Source organism: Carcharhinus amblyrhynchos, chromosome 28 (genome assembly GCF_965287045.1).
Source record: "Carcharhinus amblyrhynchos chromosome 28, sCarAmb.v2.hapA, whole genome shotgun sequence".
NCBI lineage: Eukaryota > Metazoa > Chordata > Chondrichthyes > Carcharhiniformes > Carcharhinidae > Carcharhinus > Carcharhinus amblyrhynchos.
In genome coordinates this window covers 19,289,449-19,310,146 of record NC_137351.1, presented here as the reverse complement: position 1 = coordinate 19,310,146, position 20,698 = coordinate 19,289,449, and the positions used below count along the sequence as shown (strand labels likewise).

Sequence of the window (20,698 nt, the reverse complement as noted above, 5' to 3'; positions counted from 1 at the left end):
CCACTAGACTTTGAAGATGAAAAGTAGTAGTTTGTACAAGGAGTGGATCCCTCAAAAATACCATCATTGCTTTTTAAATTCCTCACAGACAGAACTTTTAAAAATCAGTCAAATTAAACTCTTGCTATAAAACTACTGCCACTTATGAGACTGAATTTCTTGTAAATAGAACAACTGGCTTTTTCTCCACCAATTTTTACATTTTCTCCAAAGATTCCAAAAGGACTTTCATAAACCATCTAGAAAAAAACATTTATTTTATGATTCAAAATACACCAAACAATTTAGGTCAATGGAGAACAGGTTTTGAGATGGTACAAAACTTGCTAACATGTGATCTTACGACGACATATCTATACAACTTCTAATTCAGATCATAAATTGGTGAAAGATTGAAATGATAAAGTTACAAAGAGCAAATTCTTAATTTAAATTGTTCCTATACATGTTTAAGTGTTCCTGAGGTCATTGTTTCACATACAGTAACCCTCCAGGTAGACTCGAATGATTGCTCACAAAAAGGTTTTGTACAGTTAGCCGTTTATTATAATGCTATGCAATTTGTTTGAAATGGTAACAGAGGTGTTCTGAATCACATGCTTACAAGCAAAATTTGAATATTGCTTTAACCAAATCAAATGTGAAGAAAATAGAAAGTTACTACGACAGAAGATCAAAATAAATTCAGACTTTGCAAGAGGGAGAAATAAATCAAATTAATTCTTTAATGTATTGAAGATAGAAACTTTCAATTATTTTGCGTTTTGTACATATGGCTTTTACACTACAGACTTGGGGAAACAATATGTACCAAACTAGATAGTTAACCTACTTCAAATAAAGTGTAACCTTGAATGGGGGCACAATGTTTTTAACAGCTGCTTGTGTTTCAATGCAAGAATTGACAAAACGATTTTTGTAATCCCACGAGTCTACCTAAAATAAACGTAGTTCTATAAAAGAGCTGCTGGTCCAGGTTCTAGAATTATTAGTGGGCTTGGCTCTCTGATTCTGCAGGCTGAGAGCTTTCACTCTCTGTTGCATCCATCTGTTCCACTGTGTCTAATTCTTCTATGTCACTTTGTCCATTGTGATCTTCCTCTGTACTATCAATATTTTTGCCAAGCTGCAATGTTTCCAGTGTTTTTTGTGCTTCTGATACCCAATCATCAATTCTGCTGCTAAATGTTACCACAATGGCAACAGGTTCAGGGGCATAATCTTCCTCTTCTTCATCATCAACATCATCATCATCATCATCCTCTTCCTCCTCCTCCTCCTCAAGCATATCTGGTACAAGAGTGCTGGTGGTGCTTATCATGGAGGAATTAAGAACATCTCTGCAGCTACCATCAAGGGATCCCGTTTCAGTGCTTTGCTGAGAGGCCCATTCTAACATATCGTCAGTCTTCCCTTCTTCCTTGTCTGAACCAAAGGATTTTGTAGCATGGGTTGTCTGACCCACAGAAGAGCCAGTGGTTATCCCCAAGATTGGTTTGTTGGCACTGTCTATGACTGCTGGCAAGCTTGAAGACTTCTCCAGAACAGTTGTTGCACTTGGTGTGGGTTTCTCACTCTCAGGACATTCAGGTGCATCAGTGGCCTCGACCATATTTCGCCAGTTTGTTTCTAAATAAGAAAAAGAGCATTTTAAAATTATGAAATGACATTTTGAAGGTAAATAAAAAAGGGAACATTGCAAGAAATCTTCTAAATTCTTGAGAACGATGGCATTTTAAAATTACTTTTCATTTTGGTCAGCCTATTATAGAAAGGATATTATTAGACTAGAAAGAGTGCAGAAAAGATTTATTAGGATGCTACTGGGACTTGATGGTTTGAGTTATAAAGGAGACGCTGGGTAGACTGGGACTTTTCTCCCTGGAGCGTAGGAGGCTTAGGGATGACCAAATAGAGGTCTATAAAATAATGAGGGGCATAGATCAGCTAGATGGTCAATATCTTTTCCCAAAGATAGGGAAGTCTAAAACTAGTGGGCATAGATTTAAGGAGAGAGGGGAGAGATACGAAAGTGTCCAGACGGGCAATTTTTTCACACAGAGAGCGAGTGTCTGGAACAAGCTGCCAGAGGTAGCAGTAGAAGTGGGTGCAATTTTGTCTTTTAAAAAGCATTTAGACAGTTACATGGGTAAGCTGGGTATAGAGAGATATGGGCCAAATGTAGGCAGTGGGATTAGTTTAGGGGTTTAAAAAAGGGGCAGCATGGACAAGATGGGCCAAAGGGCCTGTTTCCATGCTGTAAACCTCTATGACTGTATGACTCTATTCAATTCTCAAAGACTGCATCTTAACATGATACATTACAGAAATGAATAACAAGACAATAAGAGTTATTTTCACAGGACAAAGTTCCATACAACTATAATACACCATTCAATAAAAGAAACCCAACTCTTAAGTCTTAGTGAATCCAAATGGTTATTTTTCAAATAAAGATTAATGCTAAAGACAGGGTAGAAACCTTCTAGATGTAACACACAAAATATCCACGATTTAACCTTTTCCCTACAGCTCAATATAAAAGTACAATAGAAAAACTGAATGTGCTTATAAATTAATCTGTACAAAATTTTACTGCTACTCAAATTCAATCAAGCATCGCAATCACTATCTTACATATTACATTTGGGAAAGCAAGCTGCAATATAGATACAAAAACAGAAAATGCTGGAAATACTTCAGTCAGACACCATCAGTGGAGCGATGAGAGAGTTAATGAGAGGGGATCTCATATAAACTTATAAAATTCTAACAGGGTTAGACAGAGTAGATTCAGAAAGAACGTTCCCAATGGTGGGAGAGTCCAGAACTAGAGGTCATAGTTTGAGGTTAAGGGGTAAATCATTTAGAACCGAGGCGAGGAGAAATTTCTTCACCCAGACAGTGTTGAATCTGTGGACAGAAAGCAGTTGAGGCCAAAACATTGTCTGATTTCAAGAAGAAATTAGATATGGCTCTTGGGGCTAAAGGGATCAACGGATATGGGAGGAAGGTGGGGAGGGGGGGGAAAATCAGAATATTGAATTCGATGATCAGCCATGATCAAAATGAATGGTGGAGTAGGCTCAAAAAAGGGCCAAATGGCCTTCTCTTGCTTCTAGTTTCTATATTTCTATTAATGGTTCTATTAATGGTCAATGATTCTTCCTTGGATCCGTTTTTATTTCAGATTTCCAAAATTTGCAGTATTTTAACTTTTGAATTACTACAACATGGATCTATTCCAAGACAACTCTAACATAACAAATATGTCTTTAATAACAATAAACTAAAATTCAAACATGCACCAGAACAATAAACATACAAAATAGAAACAGGCCATTTGGCTCCTTGAGGCTGCTCTGCCATTCAATGACATAATGGCTAATCTGTAAACTTTTTGACAATCAAGGCCAATCAATCACAATCTTGCTAACAAAGACACATTGCCTTTTACAGTATAGTTAACTAATGCCTTTTTAAAATTTGGGATTAACATTAACTAATAAGTCTGCATTATTACATAATTCCATTATTGTTTAATATAGTGGAAGCATTACACAATGTTACCCAGATGGCAAACATGATCCAAAATTGATTGCTTACCATATTCCTTCTCATTCACTTCGGAAATGGGTTCAGATATTACGCTGCAGAATGAAATTGCACTTGCTGCAGAAGGGTTGCGAGAATGGCCCATGTGCGGTACCTTTCTGGTGTGCTTCAAGGCCTCCTCAGCTTGCTCTTGTTCCAAAGCTGTCACCATATCACGGTATGCCTTACGGGCTTCCTCAGTTAATGCCACCAATTTATTGAACAGGCTCTAAATATGGAAATTAAACAACTGTTTATTTGAAGTTACATTTTCTCTCAAAAAGAAGCCTTCAACATACTGCAGTAAGCCAGAGTGATAAAAGGGAAAAAATCGCAAAGGGCATTGTTCAATTAAGATACTTCAACAGTTAATAATCCTACCAGTCCATGATGTGCGAAGCTACCGAGTTGATAAGGAAGGGAGGGTGGCTCAAGAATTTAGTAAGGGAGCTAGGGAATATGGGGCCAGGTGGCTTAACATAAATACAAGATATCCCAGGACCCAGTAGGGAAGGAATGAAAAGCTTTAGAAATGTTGTGGGTTTCAGGATGAGGAGGTTACAGAGATAGGAAGATCAAAGACATGAAGGGAATTAAATAGTGTTGAGAAAACTAAATTAGAGGCATTGGGAGGACCAGGAGTCAATGTTGTGACAGTGAGCTTGATGTGGGATAGGATACAAATTTAGGTAGTATTAAGGAGGGAAGGGTGGCTAAGAGAACACTGAGGTTAGCTGTAAAGACTTGCATTCTAATCAGTATTCTGTAAACTGTGTGACTTTATATGCCCTCCTCTGATCAGAACCTTTCACACACCTGACGAAGGAACATCGTTTCCGAAAGCTTGCGAGATTACTATCAAATAAACTGGTTGGACTCTAACCTGGTGTTGTGAGACTTCTTACGAAGTCTGGGAGGCCAGTGACGGAGTGCTGTGGGCCTGGCCAGTGATCGGAAGGCTGGCAATGCGGGGCCCCGGTTAACGCGTTTGTCTTGTATTTAATTTTTTGCTATGAGGTGAAGATGCTGGCATTGGACAGGGGTGGGCACTGTAAGTCTCATAACGCCAGGTTAAAGTCCAACAGGTTTATTTGGAGCGTTGCTCCAAAAGTTCCTGATTCCAAATAAACCTGTTGGACATCAACCTGGTGTTGTGAGACTATGTAATTTTTTGCAGCGTCCTACAGCTGTTTCCCTGTAAATAAAGTATTCTTTTAGACCAATCAGCAAAGGCATACTGCTATGTGGATCTGTGTGTAGCAATCAATGATACAACTAAGCAAAGGGCTGACTCAGTCAATCAGTACAACCAAATTCCATTGTATAGCTTTTGTGCTAACCTTAAGGTGGAAGTAGCATAATTGAAAAGCTAAAAAAAAACATACCTCAGCACCACTGTAGTTGAAGATCCCCACAACACTTACAGGAACAAGTTTATTCACACAGCGACCAAGAGCTTTACGTCCAAGAGCAAAAACAAAAGGAATTTCTTGCTCCCGAGCCATGGCAATCACATTGTACAAAGCTTCATCTAGTCCACCTAAGGGAAAGAGTAAAATGAGGATGAATTAGACAAAATATAATTTCAACATTGCGTGCCTCCAATAGCTCAAGAAAATACTGCTTACTGTACCTTTTGACTGAATTTTCTCACAGTTTGGAGAGATGATGACACATTTAATCTTTTTTAATTTCATATGCTTGGTCACTTCACGCAGACCCATGACAAGCCGCCTCTTCATTTTGGCTTTGATTGGATCTTTCTGGTAAATCCGTTCTTGAAAGCGAACAAGCTCTTGCAACAACAGTGTCACACATTCATCAATATCTTTACTAAGAACTTGGTTACAGTATCTGGTAAGGGGAACAAATTAAAAATGAAAACAAAACATTATTTCCAAATATGGTTCAAGTGTTAGCAACTGCAGTGCTGATAAGATTACACTAAAAAAAGTCATGAGACTGTTTGAAGAGCTTACTAGGGTTAATGAGCTACTTAAATTTTTGGGACATTCACAAACAACTGGACGCATGTATCCACATACATTATTTCAAATTGGCTGTCAATCTAATTTTGATTTGATTTATTATTGTCACATGTTAACAGTGAAAAGTATTGTTTCTAACGCACTATACAGACAAAGCATATCATTCACAGAGAAGGAAATGAAAGAGTGCAGAATGTAGTGTTACAGTCATAGTTGACAGTAATGTTACAAGTCATAATTGCTCACGGGATGTCTGCGAATGGTTTAATGACGATTAACTAATATATGCCTCCAATACAAATTACTCATCAAAACAACTTTGTTTCTTGAAAAAGTATTAAAAAAATCTTCATCCAACTGTGCTGGTCTTTCATTTGAAATATTTCCACAGCAAGGAAAATGCTCCCTCCAACTAATCCTTCCCATGAAGCAAATGCTGCACAAAGCATTTGAAAAGGAAACTGCTCCAGCCCAAATATTCTGGATCTTTCCATCAACCAAATGCTCATTAACGAAACAAGGCGGAACGTTAATTGGCAGTTTGTAGCCAAATGCCAGAGCTCAAACAGTACAACGTCTGAAACTTTTTGGATAACTCAATGAGCAGGTAGCTAATGGTTTTACTGTAATTCCATACTCCCAGATGAAAAAGCATGGCACTACATATTTCCATTGATATACACACGTGGAGCTTCTTCCATTCTGAGAATGCTGATGAGTTTTCCAAAACCAATTCCTCCCTACATTACAAATTTAAAGGTGGTTCATTTGAAATTTTAAAAATTTGGCAGCATGCTGCTTTAAGTTATACTGCAATATAAGTGCAAAGCTAGATTTCCCTTCATACTGGCTCACAATCAATACTAAACTGACTATATCTAAGAAATTAGGAGCATTATATCTTGTACTTCACATTGGCACGGTGGCACAATGGTTAACACTGCTGCCTCACAGCATCACGGCCCGAGTTTGATTCCTGGCTTGGATCACTGTCTGTGCAGAGTTTGCACGTTCTCCCAGTGACTGCATGAGTTTCCTCTGGGTGCTTTGCTTTCCTCCCACAGTCCCAAAGACATGCTGGTCAGGTGCATTAGCTATGCAAAATTCTCCCTCTGTGTATCCAAATGGACACCGGAGTGTGGCGACTAGGGGATTTTCACAGTAACTTGATTGCAATGTTAATATAAGTCTACTTGTGACACTAATAAATAAACTCTAAACTTTCACCTGCAGGATGCGAATGATTGCACCACACCAATGTCAAGTCTGTAGCGTAAATAGGGTATACTTGCAACACTTACCCAATAAGAAGCATTGGAGAGCAAAGCAAAATAAGACTGTTTATGCCACAGCGGTTTTACCTGTTTCCCAATAAATTAAGCACCCACTGATTCAATTGCTATCTCCTGTCAGAGTAGTACCAAAAGGTAAAGGACTACAACTGTTGTTTTTGTCCTAACAACATTTTAAAATTCCGCAGCTTTGACAGAAATATTTACAATCCAATAGCAGAATTTCTTATACAATTTCATTCCTTCGGTGAGATACATGGATGGAAATAACTGGCTTCAATAACTTATGATCATTTTGTGATGGAACCCATTGCTTGAAACACTTAAATGTGATTACTATCTATTTTGAAATTACTTCCCTTGTCATTCAAATTGTACACTAGTTTGCAATAAATCAGAAATACTCCATTACGCGTTTCTATTCCTTTTCAAAAGCAGTGGCAGGTTGTTGAGCCATGTACATGAGAAAACAAAAAGGATAAAACATATTTTAAATCAAAGATTCTTCCTTCCCTTTTCTAATGCAGTCAGGAAACTAAAACCAATAGTTGTCATTCATTCAAAAACATAGCAAAAACTCTTTACTCAGCCCTCATTGCTCATTTACTTTAAGCTGAAAATTCAATTAATTCTAGCTTTTTAAACAGCAAAGGGCAGATTTACATTGGATCTTTAAAACTACAGGAACAGAAATCTTTTGTAAATACACACACATCTCAGTATTAAAATGTTGCATGTCATCAATGTGTGACATTCTTCGAATGCCACCCTTACAGCTGCAAAATGTCCCATCATATCATATAGAAGGTATGCATTCAAGACATGAAGAAGTGGGCAGCGGATGGGGGAGTTTATAAATTCTTTAACCAACTGTTTAAATGTAGAACAATTCAGTCCTACACATAATAGCTTGCTGGTATTTAAAAGTACTTAATTATTTCCATAAGTATTGGAATTGTAGCATTTAAAAAAAATTTTAAGGCAATTTAATCAGCTAATTTATATTGAAAATGTAGAAATTTAAAGCCAATCTTCAGCTTACATTTATTTCTCTACCTTCGTACAATTACATTTCAGAGCTTGAAATAAAAGATCAGTCATCAGGCTGATAACCTGCTACTGAAATGTTCCGTGATCCTTCAACATCAAAACAAAATTACTCATACAGCTAATATAACAATACCACCATTCTGGGAGCAGACATTTTACAGAATTCAGCCCACCTTGTACAGTATTACAATTACAAACAATTCTCAGCCCACTGCTTCTATTCATAATGGGATAGAATGGAAAGCCATTTACATTTGTGGATTAAGATGGCTGGGTGCAGCACTATTCACAGTTCTTACGCAAAAGACAACTGGAAAACATCAGCAATACAGATAGCACCCAATATTTCAGATTGCAAGACAATGCTATGGAACATGCAGACTAGTTAAATCTTAACTTCAAAGTACGAAAATAACTATACCAGACACGGCAATGAAACTCAAAGAACCAAAGCAGCAAAGATTTTTAATAAAACTTTATAATTCTAAACAAAGATTATTGCTTCTCTTTCGTAATATATTGTCACAAATGTGACTGAGAAAGAGACAGCTTTTTACAACTTTTCTTAAAATGCTTACTCTCTGAAGCGCCTGCTGTGGATTTTTGTGATCGTCGAGGAAGCCATTGGACTGCCAACTCCTGAGCTGACTGGGGACCCTTGTGAAACTGGCGTCATACTATATGGCGAATTCTGGCTTGCAGGAGACAGAGATGTGTCACTAGGAACGCTTAATCCAATGTCTGAAAATAAGAAACTTAACTAAATTAATTTGCTCCATTTTTCTTTTTAAAGTCACGGTTACTTCATTCATCTTGAGCATCTGTTTATTTCAACAACCACATCTGCTGTGATGTTTAAAATATGTACTGAATGCATAACGAAGATATTTAGCCTCCATACACATCCAACCTCTGGACATGCAAGGTGATGGAACAAAATAACAAAAACATTTGGGCAAGCTATTTTGGTAGGTATCTTCCCCACTTCATCATACACAGTATCACTCTGGATTAAACATCACTTAGTTGACCACAGAAGTCAGCAGATGTTTCAAATGATTAAATAAGCAATAGAACTTAAAGCTTCCGAGTACCAGTTCAAGTCGCAGGAGGTCAAACAGATGATTACAGGCTAGTTGGGCTAAATGAAGCTCAATATGTCAATTGCCAAAGAATGAAGGATATCATTTCTGGAGCAAAAAAAAAGGGGCATCTCTAATATCAAAGCACTTCAGAAACTAGCATGGGAACTCTGAATATTAAACATTCAGACTTAACTTGGATTCCTTACTCCTGGCTTGGGTTACTGTCCGTGTGATATCTGCAAGTTCTCCCCGTCTGCGTGGATTTCCTCCAGGTGTTCCAGCTTCCTCCCACAGACTGAAAGATGTGCTGTTTAGGTGCGCTGGCCATGCTGAATTCTCCCTCAGTGTACCTCTACAGGCACCTGAGTGCAGTGACAAGTGGATTTTCACAGTAACTTCACTGCAATGTTAACGTAAGCCTACTTGTGACTAATAAACAAACTTTTTTTTTTAAACTTTGGAGCCTGATTGACAGCTGCCTTTGTGCAGCTCACAGGCCAGTTTTATATTCATTCACCAGAACACACAAACATTGTGGAAGGCATTCAAATAATTGTCAAAATATCAGTATACAGAAACATGTTAATTACAAGCCAAAAAACATAAATCAGTGTCCAGATACAAGTGCACAGAAAACATAACTCTTCCTCCAGAGAATTTACCTTCCTGAGAAACCACTTCCTGAGTTATAGTCTGTTCTTCCGGAAAGCTCAGCTGTACATCACCTTGTTCCTCTGATCCAACAACTGTTGGTTCTATCGAAAATCTGTTTTTCTTTTCTTCTCTTTCCTTCAGGATAATCTTTATGCAAAAGGGCAAAAAGTTTTAATGTCCTGACTGGAATAGTAACTGGGGCGTTACCATAATTATTCCCATCTTAAAACATCAATTCATTGCATTATATAGTGAAAACTAAGATTTACACCTCATGTACAACGATCTTGATGCTTATTAATTTTTCAAATCCCTTCAACCCTAGTTATCATCTTATCTACCTTTCCATTTAGGTAGAGGAATAAGGGATGGCCAATGCTTTGCTAGAAGCATTCAATCCTCGGATCATATTTTTCCCTTGATGCCATCTCCCCATGAAGGTGGGTCACTTAGTTACAACAAGCCATCCCAACAAAATTCAATAATTATAAATATTCATGTTTTAATATCACTTGGTCAATCGACAATTTCCACTTCAATACAACCGTTCTTTATCAAAAATATTTTATAATAACTAAGTTTTATTTAAAGAAAATATTTTTAATTAGAACTGAAGCTGCTCATACACCAGTTTTTCATCCTCAAGCTCATGGTATAATATGAGGGGTGAAAAGTCTTCTATTCAATTAAGAATTCAATTATCTTCTATTCAATTAAGAATACTGGCTATTTTAGTTTCTTAATGTGCAGCGGCCACTCAATGAAGATTTTACCTTTTTAAGTGCAGTTGGACGTTTCGCTTTTGGAATTTCCCTTTCCTTTCCTCTCTTCACCCTTGGGGCACCCGAATCCAATGGATTCTGAAATCCAATAAACTGCTGATTTTTATGCAAAGTTTTCATGTTCCCACAGTCTTTGACAGAAAAAAGCGTAGTTGTACCAACTGGAAAAAGAGAATCTTGATTAGTAAAATACTTAAATCACTAAAGTCCAGCCTAGCAAAGAATGTTTTCCGTAAAAATAAATTATATGGCATACTGAAAATATGAGTTTAAACCGTGAAGACTGGGATACTTGTCGATGACAGCAATTAATGCGAGAGCCTTTTTGTCTGTGATCTGCGCTTGAATCCAGTCCAGATTGACAGGATGATAAGGTTATCATTCTGGTAGCTGCAACTGGCCATTTTTAAAACCATCTGAGGAGTCAACTTAGTTTTATTGTGCAAAACAAGCATCCAATTCAGCACAAAAAAGATGTTAGAAGGTATTGACACTGGTTCAATAGTTATTTTACTGCGGTAGTGGTTTACCTAGATGCAAGACATAGTCACCAATTTTGGTAGATTGTTACTATGTTCCATTCCCTAACTGGAATCATCGATTAACATAAAAAATAAAAAGCATGCTCAAGTTTAGTTACCTCGTAAAACAGATAAAATGATATAGCTTTACACAGAATTTAAAACGGGTTTTGCTTTTTGATACAACTTTTCAAATAACCGCTTCACTGCTCAAGTGTGTTCCAATGATACTGTTTAAATTTTATTTATTAGTGTCACAACTAGGCTTACATTAACACTGCGATGAAGTTACTGTGAAAATCCCCTAATCACCATGCTCTGGTGCCTGTTTGGGTACACTGAGGGAGAATTTAGCATGGCCAATGCACCCAACCAGCACGTCTTTTGGATTTGTGGGGGATACCTGGAGGAAATCCATACAGACACAAGGAGAGCGTGCAGACTCTGCAAAGACAGTGACTAAGCCAGGAATCGAACCCAGGTCCCTGGCGCTGTGAGGCAGCAGTGCTAACCACTGAACTGCAACATACAATTAAAAATATACACAATGATTCTGATTAATGCCAAATAAGGCGGCTTCATACTGGCTGGCTCAGTAATATAGGTAAACTATACAGCTAATTAATAGTTTACGTACAAGTGACAGGTTGGGAAAACCTTCTGCCAAACAGTCTCACAAGAGACAGGGTGTTTTCTTTTTATAGGAAAGGATGGATTCATTTTACACATCCTTTCATTTTCCAACACCACCTAATAGCTGGCATCGAAAACAACAAAAGTGTGTAAGGCATAGTGTAAGAGGGGGTGCATGGGTGGGAAAGTAGAGAGAAGACAAACCAAAAACAAATTCAGCAAATATAATGAAGGAGGACCAGCCAGGATTTTCTACTGTCCATTCACTTTGATGAATCTTTAAGTGTACTTTGTAAGCGCTTTCCCATTTTAAAGAAACGTTATTGGGATGGAATTGCCTGAGAGAGTGAAATTAAACAAGTACAGCAGCAGAATTCATCATACCGGAATATGACAGAGGTTTTGTGTTCGTCAGTTGCTTTGCTTTCATGGCTTGTTGTTGTTTCTCTAGTGCAGCTAACATGTCACCAAGGTCCAGCTGTACAGGGGCTTTACTCTTCTTCCCTGCTGCCTTATTCAGAGCCTCCTTAGGAAAATACAAAGCATAATGAGACCAGGCACAAAAAGCCAATGCCACTGCACAATACTCCTGGTAAACAACTGTTACCTGATCCATATAACTTCATCTTACAGCTGATAAATAAGGTAACCTTTCACCATACTGCACAATATCTTGTGCAACCTGAATTTAGGTATAACTATTAGCTGGAGCAGGAAGTTATTTGGGGCTAGAGTTTGTTTCTTTGTGGTAAGGAGGAATAGAGACAGGAACTGGGGCAGCAGTACAAAAAGTGAAAGCCATTAATTTCTTGTTAATTGTGAATAAAGCTTGCCTGATCTGCCCTTGCCCCTACTAAATAACAAATCAAGTGTCAAAATTATTAAGCTTGCTGATATCAACATTCACGTGAAGCAAAACAAATCACATGCCCATGCTAATAACTTTAACACAACACATACTTTGCCTGTTGCATCATTTAAAACAATTGCCACAAGAGAAGAGAAAAATTGAAATTTCCTTAAGATTAAAAATTCAAAAAAGAAACTGACCTGGAGTTTTTTCTGCTCCATGCTGATCTCGGAATACTCCTGAGCTGTAGCCAGAGCAGCAGCCAATGCTTTTTTCCTTTGACTTTTAGCTCGTTTCGGAATAGCTGTAGTTATTGGAATAGGTGTCTGCACTATATTGATTGGAGAAGTTTCTGGCAGATCACCCAGCTGAAAAACAACACAAAAAAAATTACTGGTGAAAATAATTAGCACTACAGATTCCTTATTCATCAATCTTATAAAGGACAATTTACTTGAGTATCAAACACTTGGAGGTAACTTTAACTTCAAATGGTAAATTCAGATACTATTTTCAGTTCCTTTTCCAAAATGACACATTTATCCCAAATATTTGAGTGAAAACACAGATTTTTAATGTTAACATTTTGTTAAATGCAGGCATATAAATGTGGTTGAACACATCACTCACCCCCAGTGGTTTTTTAGTGAGTTGACAAATGGAAGGGTTTTTATTCTGAGCATTATCATGTGCTACAGTTTTGCTCTTGGAAACCCCAACTCCAATAATCAATTCTGGAAACTCACTATCGTCCTGTAAGTAACAGAGATTTGCTCAACATTGAAATGCAAGAATATTTTGTATATTTCTTTACAGGTTACTAGTGACTGTCAGTGAACAACAAGGTGTTAGTTGTTGATACAAAACTTAGACTAGAAATTCAGTCTAATGTATTAAACCTTCAGAACAAACCAAATTATATTATTGTGCAAAGCAGAGCAGGCACAAGATTTTGAAGAAGGGAATTTTTTGTAATTATGTCATTACATTCCTTTAGTTTCAATGATGCATAGGCAGCAGGGTGGCACAGTGGTTAGCATTGCTGCCTCACAGCGCCAGAGACCCGGGTTCAATTCCTGGCTTAAGTCACTGTCTGTGTGGAGTTTGCACATTCTCCCCGTATCTGCATGGGTTTCCTCCGGGTGCTCCGGTTTCTTCTCTCAGTTCAAAGATGTGCGGGTTAGGTAGATTGACCAGGCTAAATTGACCCTGGTGCAGAGGGTTAGTAGGTAAGTGAGTAAGTAGGATTATGGGGTTAGGGCCTGGGTGGGATTGTGTTGGTGCAGACTCAATGGGCCGAATGGCCTCCTTCTGCACTATAGTGATTCTATAAAAATAGACTGCATCAAAAGATAATGGGGAGTAGGAATTCATCCATTTCTTTAAATCAAGTCAGAATTATTGATGTTTTTAATTCAACATTGCCCTGGCTTATATTAGTCAACTTAGCTTGAGTTAGAAATTAAAGTCAAGACCCTCCTGATTTTTATGGCACAGAACCACATCACATGCATCTCACTCAACTGAAGTAGAGAAACAAGTAGAACCAAGCTAAGATGCAAACATTTCATACAGTGGCTATATGAAGCTTCCAATACCTCAAAACATAAAGAATCAGATTTTTGTTCATCTCCAGCCATCCGCCCATTGACAAACCGTTGCGTTTCAGACGACTGTCCGGCAGTCCAATCACGACTCTTCTGCTGACTTGGCATCCTCTGTGAAGACAAACTCTGCACCTTCCCTCTGGCGTTATCCTGCACATCAAGTAGTTATACAACAAAAACTGATCACTCTGCAAGTGGCCCAGATTTTCCTGAAAACTTGCACTGTTGTAATTTGTACTATTACTTGTGCCATATCACCAAAAATAAGCTAATTTCCATTACTCCATCCCCCATCTATGACAATTGTGAGTTTCCTCAATTGACAAACTTTTTCCTGTTTGAATTGAGTTTGAAAGTATTGACACAGGTGCCATGCCAGCAACCTGCTTTCGCCAAGACAGGAAAGTAAATGGAGAAGTATGCACTTAAACTCTCGAGTTATTTATACAAATATATCTCTAGCACTTTCTGAAATGTTAGCTTGGTTAACTGCATGGCTATTATTTGCTTTACATAAAGTCCATGAAGAAGTTCTTAATTTCAATTGCATAATAAATTAAAACTAAAATACCTCAAAACTTCCAGAAATAGTCAACTTGTAATTGAAATAGACACCATCAAAATTATCTACCCATAAGGAAAAAGGAACATTATTTTAAAGAAAATAACTTGTGCATTGCTTTGAGGTGTCAATGAATTACTGTATGTGAAGTGCAGAAATATTACTCATGTTAGCCTAATAAATAGCTACATTCACAATCTGTCTAATTAATGGTCTTTGTTATCAGACATTATAGAGGCTGAAAGGTATAGTTAACACACATTAGAATTTATGAAACACAATACACCATATTCTTTCACTAGTTTCATCATTCATATTTTGCAATTTATTGCTTCAATTTTCAATATGGTAATTTAAAGCTCTTTCACAAATGCTAAGGTCAGTAGGGACACCTTGATTTAGTCATTGTTTCAAAGCATAATGTTCATAGAAAAAGAAACAAGAGGGTGCAGAATGTAGTATTACTATCATAGCTAGACTGTAGAGAAAGATCAGCTTAATGCAAGGTTGGAGCATTCAAAGGTCTAATGGCAGCAGGGAAGATATTGTTCTTGAGTCGGTTGGTACGTGACCTCACACTTTTGAGAGTTTTTCCTGATGGAAGAAGGTGGAAGAGAGAATGTCCGGGGTGTGTGGGGTCCTTAATTATGCTGGCTGCTTTGCTGAGGCAGCGGGAAGTGTAGGCTGTGTCAATGGATGGGAGGCTGGTTTGTGTGATGGACTGGGTTACATCCATGATCTTTTGTAGTTTCTTGCGATCTTGGACAAAGATCACAAGAAACTGAAATTCTGATGAAAGGTCAGCATAAGGTCAAACACTTCCTTCCACAGATGCTGCCAGACTTGCTGAGTATTTTCAGCATTTTTGTTGTAACATTGGCCATCAGCTGTGCTGCTTCGAGTTCATTACCATGCTCAGTGCAATGTATTCTGATTAGAAATTTAAAACAACGAGATTGATGGTGAAATCAGCAAATTAGGCCATGAACTTTACTGGATACATCACCAACTGTGGTGTTGCTGTATTACAACACACCACGGCAGCTTGACATGGCAACAGGATACAGCATGCAAGGCTTCTGTGCCCTAACTAACAAGGCTGCCTACGCACAACACACATGCACATGGGATCCAAAAATAGTACATCCTGCAAAGAGAAACTAAAAGTGCCATTGGAGAACTTGTATTTTAATATTTGATAAAAAGTGAGTTTACAGAAAGTGAAATCAGTGACTGAAATCATCAAGTAATGCAAACAATGCAGTAATTTAAGACATTTCATATTGCCTTTCAAATGCAAAGTTTCTAAAGATCACAGAAAATCCTGGGATTACAGTTGAAAACTCATGACTGGATCAGCAAGCCTTGATGAGCAGTTCAGCTGAATGTGGCTAAGAAACTTGGGTACCTTTCAGTTTCTCTTTATATCGTTAAGATTAACATTTGTCATTTTGTTTTGTTTGAAAAGAAATCCTGACCTTAGAAAAAAAACGCAAATTTCAATTTACGTAAAGGTTACAAAATTCCTGATCTGAGTGACTTGAAGCAATTTTTTTGTGATGCATTGTTAGTGATTGGCAGGATGTAACAAGTGGAATCTCACAGGGGTCTGTGCTGGGTCCTCAACATTTTACAATTTACATCAACGGGTGGCACTGCTGCCTCACAGTGCCAGGGACCCAGCTTGGGTCACTGTCTGTGCAGAGTTTGCATGTTCTCCCAGCGTCTGAATGGGTTTCCTCTGGGTACTCTGGTTTCCTCCCACAGTCCAAAAAGTGCAGGTTAGGTGGATTGACACACTAAATTCTCCTTCAGTGTACCCGAACAGGTGCTGGAGTATGGCGACTAGGGGATTTACACAGTAACTTCATTGCAGTGTGAATGTAAGCCTACTTGTGACTAATAAATAAACTTTAAACTATGATTTAGATGAAGGGAGAGAAGGCATGGTAGCTAAATTGCAGATTACATAAAGATAGGTTGGAAATTACGTTGTGAATATGACACCAGGAGTTTGCAGAGGGATATAGATGGGTTGACTGAATTGGCAAAAATCTGGCAAATGCAAGTATAGTGTGAGAAATGTGAAGTTGTTCATTTTGGCAAGAAGAATCAAAAAACAGAGCCTTATTTAAATGGAGAACAACTGCAGGAGCCTAAGTGCAGGGGGAGCTGAGTTTTCTTGTGCCCGAGTTACAAAAAGTTAGCAAGCAGGTGCAGCACATAATCAAGTAGGCTAATGGAACTCTTTTCTTCATTACGGAGAGGAATTGAAGAGAGTGTGTTTTGCTTCTATTACACAGGGCATTGGTGAGATCGCATCTCAAATACTGTGTACAGTTTTGGTCTCCTTACTTAAAGGATGCAAATGTCTTGGAGTCAGTTCAGACGAGGTTTACCAGATTGATATCTGGAATGGGTAGGTTGCCTTATGAGGATAGGTTGGAAAGGCTAGGTATTTTCCACTAGAATTTAGAAGGAGGAAAGTGATTTGATTGAAGTTTACACGATGCTGAATGGTATTAACAAGGTGGAGGCAGAAATGATAAGCGAGTCCAGAATTAGGGGGCATTTTAAAATTGGAGATCACTCTTATAGGGCAGAGGGTCGTGCAACTTTGGAACTCTGTCTCATAAGACAGCGGAAGTAGGGTCACTGAATATTTTTAAGATCATGGTGGTTCTGCTTCCGTTGAGTTCCACATTCTCATCTAGCCACAATAACCTTAGATTCTTGTTGTGCAACCTAGATAGGTTAACTCCATTGCACAACAAGAATCTAAGGTTACTGGGGCTCGATGAGAATGTGGAGCTCAACGGTAACAGAGCCACCATGATCTTTTTAAATGGCTGAGCAGGCTCAAGGGGTTGAATGGCCTACTTCAGCTCCTGTTGTGTATAATTGGATGATGTTGGGTTATTCACAATAGCAGCAATTAGCACAGAAGTGGATTTAGCATACCCATTGGAAGATGTGCAATTTTTTAGATCTTGGATAGCCCAAATTCTTAACCATCTTAGCAAGCACACACACATACCTGAGAGTTTCGCACGTTTGCTGGTCTGCCACCTCGACCACAAGAAAATGTCTGGATCCGGTCCATCCCAAATCGCTGTGGTACTTGGGAAGCTACATTTGCCCAGCTTGGGCCTCCTGACAAAAAGACCATTTAACCATATTAAGTGAACTGTTACCTTCTTGTTATTAAAACGTGAACTAATAAAATTTGTGCATCAAAACTTGCTAAATGTGTAGAATCACACAATATAAACTTTCATAAATATCAACAGTTAGGTCATCTATCTGCATGATTGTAATTTAATGAATAATTATTTATGCAATCACAAAATATAGGTCACAAAGTTTAAAGATGCCAGCTTTACATTTCGAATAAAATGTACATAAATTCATGGGCAATGATAGTTGTAATTGCCAGAAACCAAAAAGCTGGATCTGATCAAATTATATATTGTAACATCTCTCTAAACATTTCCTTCTTAATAAATACTATTAAATATGTATAAAGTACTAAACCTAGGAAGGGAAAGAAAATTTCAAACGCTATGCATACTCCATGAATGGCGTTGATATAACAATGGACAAAATTCAACATTCACCTAGTGCAATTAAAGCAGTAATGTAATCAATAAAGCAATGAGCCATTTCATTATAAAATCAACTGGTTCAAGGTGACTAAGCACAACCAACTTCTCAGGGTAGTAAGGGATGAACAATTAATGGGGCCTTGCAAGACACTTTAAAAATCAGAAGAAAACACGTTCTGTTCAGACCACAGCTTATGTGATTTGCCCAGTCCTGGTCATATACACAAAGCAAACGTGATATGGTTTAAGCCTAATCTTTAGCATCAGAAAGCTGAAAAATGCAATCTTGGTGGTTGTATCCTTGCTTCGAGGTCAAAACATTAAGTTTAAGCCCCATTCCAGAGCCTAGCACAATCTCGATCGACTTTTTAAATGGTTAGCAGTTGAAGTTCAATGTGGAGGAGCATGAGGTGATGTATTTTGGTAGGAAAAACATGGAGAGGCAATGCAAAATTAGAGCTAAAATTCTTAAGGGAGTGTAGGAATATAGGGACCTGGGGGCATATATGCACAGATCACTAAAGGTGGCCGGACAGGCAGAGAGAGCAGTTAATAAAGCATATAGTATTCTGGGCTTTATTAATAGGGGCAGAGAGTACACAAGCAAGGAGGTTATGATGAACTTATACAAGACACCAGTTAGACTTCAGCTGGAATATCGTGTACAGTTCGAGGCGCACACTATAAGAAGGGTGTGAACACATTGTAAAGTGCAGTAGAGATTTACAAGGATAATTCCAGGGATAAGAAACTTCAGGTATGAAGATCGTTTGGTGGGGTTGAGACTGTTCTCCTTGGAGAGACGGAGGCCAAGAGGAAATTTGACAGAGATGTTCAAAATCATGAGGAGTTGGAGAAAGTAGATGAGGAGAGATTGTTCCCACTTGTAAAGGGATCAAGTGGGCACAGATTTAAAGTGGTTTACTAACGAAACAAACTTTTTCCACATAATGAGTGGCTGTGGTTTAGGTCTGGAATGCACTGCCTGGAAGTGTGGTGGAGGCAGGTTCAATGGAGGCATTCAAGAGGGAATTAGATGATTGCTTGAATAAAAATATAACCTATTACCCCCTCCCTTCTGTACCAAGGATCTATCTGCCTCAACGAGATAGAGAGAGTGACAAAAGACAAAGGGGGTGTTGCTTTACTGATTAGGGAGAATGTCACAGTGACACAGAGGGAGGACACTGGTGTGATCATGCAGTGAGGCCAAATGGGTAGAACTCAGGAACAGGAGCAGTGCAATCAGACTGTTGGGGTTGTACTACAATCAACGTGAACTGGAGGAACTGACACGTCAGCAGATTATGGGAAGACATTGTTGAGATGGACAGTTTTAATTCCCCCAACATAGACTGGGATTCAGGCCTGTAAGCCTTACATCAGTGGTGGGGAAATTACTGGAGAGGATGCATTCACATTTGGAACAGAATAGGCTTATTAGTGATAAGTAGCATGTTTTTGTGAAGGGGAGGTCATGTCTCACAAACATGATCAAGTTCTTTGAGGAAGTGGTAAGAAAAATTGACCAGGGCAGGGCAGTGGATGTTGTATACATGGACTTTAGTAAAGCCTTTGATATGTTTCCTTATGGCAGACTGATACAGAAGGTGAAGTCATATGGGATCCAAGGTGAGCTGGTAAGATGGATACAAAACTGGCTTGGGCATGGAAAGCAGAGAGTAGCAGTGGAAGGATAGTTTCCTAACTGGAAGCCTGTGACATATTATTTGGGGGAAAATGTAGGCGGTCTGATTAATAAATTTGCAAATGATACAAAAATTGAGGAAGTAGCAGATAGTGAGGAGGATTGTCAGAAAATACAGCTGGATATACATCAGCTGGAGATCTGAGCCAAAAGATGGCAGATAGAATTTAATACAGACAATGAGAAGTGATGTGATTTGGAAGGTGTACTGCAGAAGGCACGTATAGAGTAAATAGTAGAACTCTCACAAATATTAACATACAAAGAGATCTAGGCGTGCAGATCCACAGTTCCCTGAAGGTGGCAACTCAGGTGGACAAGGTAGTCAAGAAGGCGTATGGCATGCTGGCCTTCATCAGTCAGGGTATTGAGTATAGGAATTGGAAAATCATGTTGCAGCTGTACAAGACTTTGGTGAGGCTACATTTGGGGTATTGTGTACAATTCTGGTCGCCACAGTACTGGAAGGATGTTGGTGCATTGGAAAGGGTGCAGGAGAGATTTACCAGGATGTTGCCTGCGTCAGAGAATACACTATGAAGAAAAGTTGAACAAATTTGGACTGTTTTCACTGGAGCGTCAGAGGATGAGGGGGGACTGAAAGATTTACAAGGCTTGGATAGAGTGGATAATCAGTGTCTTTTTCCCAGGGTTGAAAGGTCAATTACTCAGGGGCATAGGTTGAAAGTGAGAGGAAGAAAGTTTAAAAGAGATGTAAGGAGCAAGTTTTCCAAACAGAGGGTGGTGAATGCCTAGAACGTGCTGCC

The 20,698-nt window shown here is 38.5% G+C and overlaps 1 protein-coding gene across 5 annotated transcripts in view; it reads right to left on the bottom strand.

Annotated features, from left to right (window-relative positions):
* Nucleotides 1-523: 523 nt before the first annotated feature.
* The window catches only part of secisbp2l (SECIS binding protein 2-like), a 64,092-nt gene continuing 43,917 nt past the window's right edge, over nt 524-20,698 (bottom strand). For 3 of the 5 annotated variants that reach the window (XM_080214459.1, XM_080214457.1, XM_080214460.1), the window contains 12 exons: nt 17,656-17,771; nt 14,048-14,206; nt 13,080-13,202; nt 12,650-12,817; nt 11,984-12,125; nt 10,437-10,606; nt 9,672-9,810; nt 8,503-8,665; nt 5,228-5,448; nt 4,980-5,134; nt 3,607-3,823; nt 524-1,629 (listed from right to left, as the gene is read on the bottom strand). In XM_080214459.1, the coding sequence (XP_080070585.1) occupies nt 989-1,629; nt 3,607-3,823; nt 4,980-5,134; nt 5,228-5,448; nt 8,503-8,665; nt 9,672-9,810; nt 10,437-10,606; nt 11,984-12,125; nt 12,650-12,817; nt 13,080-13,202; nt 14,048-14,206; nt 17,656-17,771 (2,414 nt within the window). In that variant the 3' untranslated portion in view covers nt 524-988. The remainder of the gene's footprint in view (nt 1,630-3,606; nt 3,824-4,979; nt 5,135-5,227; nt 5,449-8,502; nt 8,666-9,671; nt 9,811-10,436; nt 10,607-11,983; nt 12,126-12,649; nt 12,818-13,079; nt 13,203-14,047; nt 14,207-17,655; nt 17,772-20,698) is intronic. The other 2 variants (XM_080214458.1, XM_080214461.1) reach the window with 2 other exon arrangements.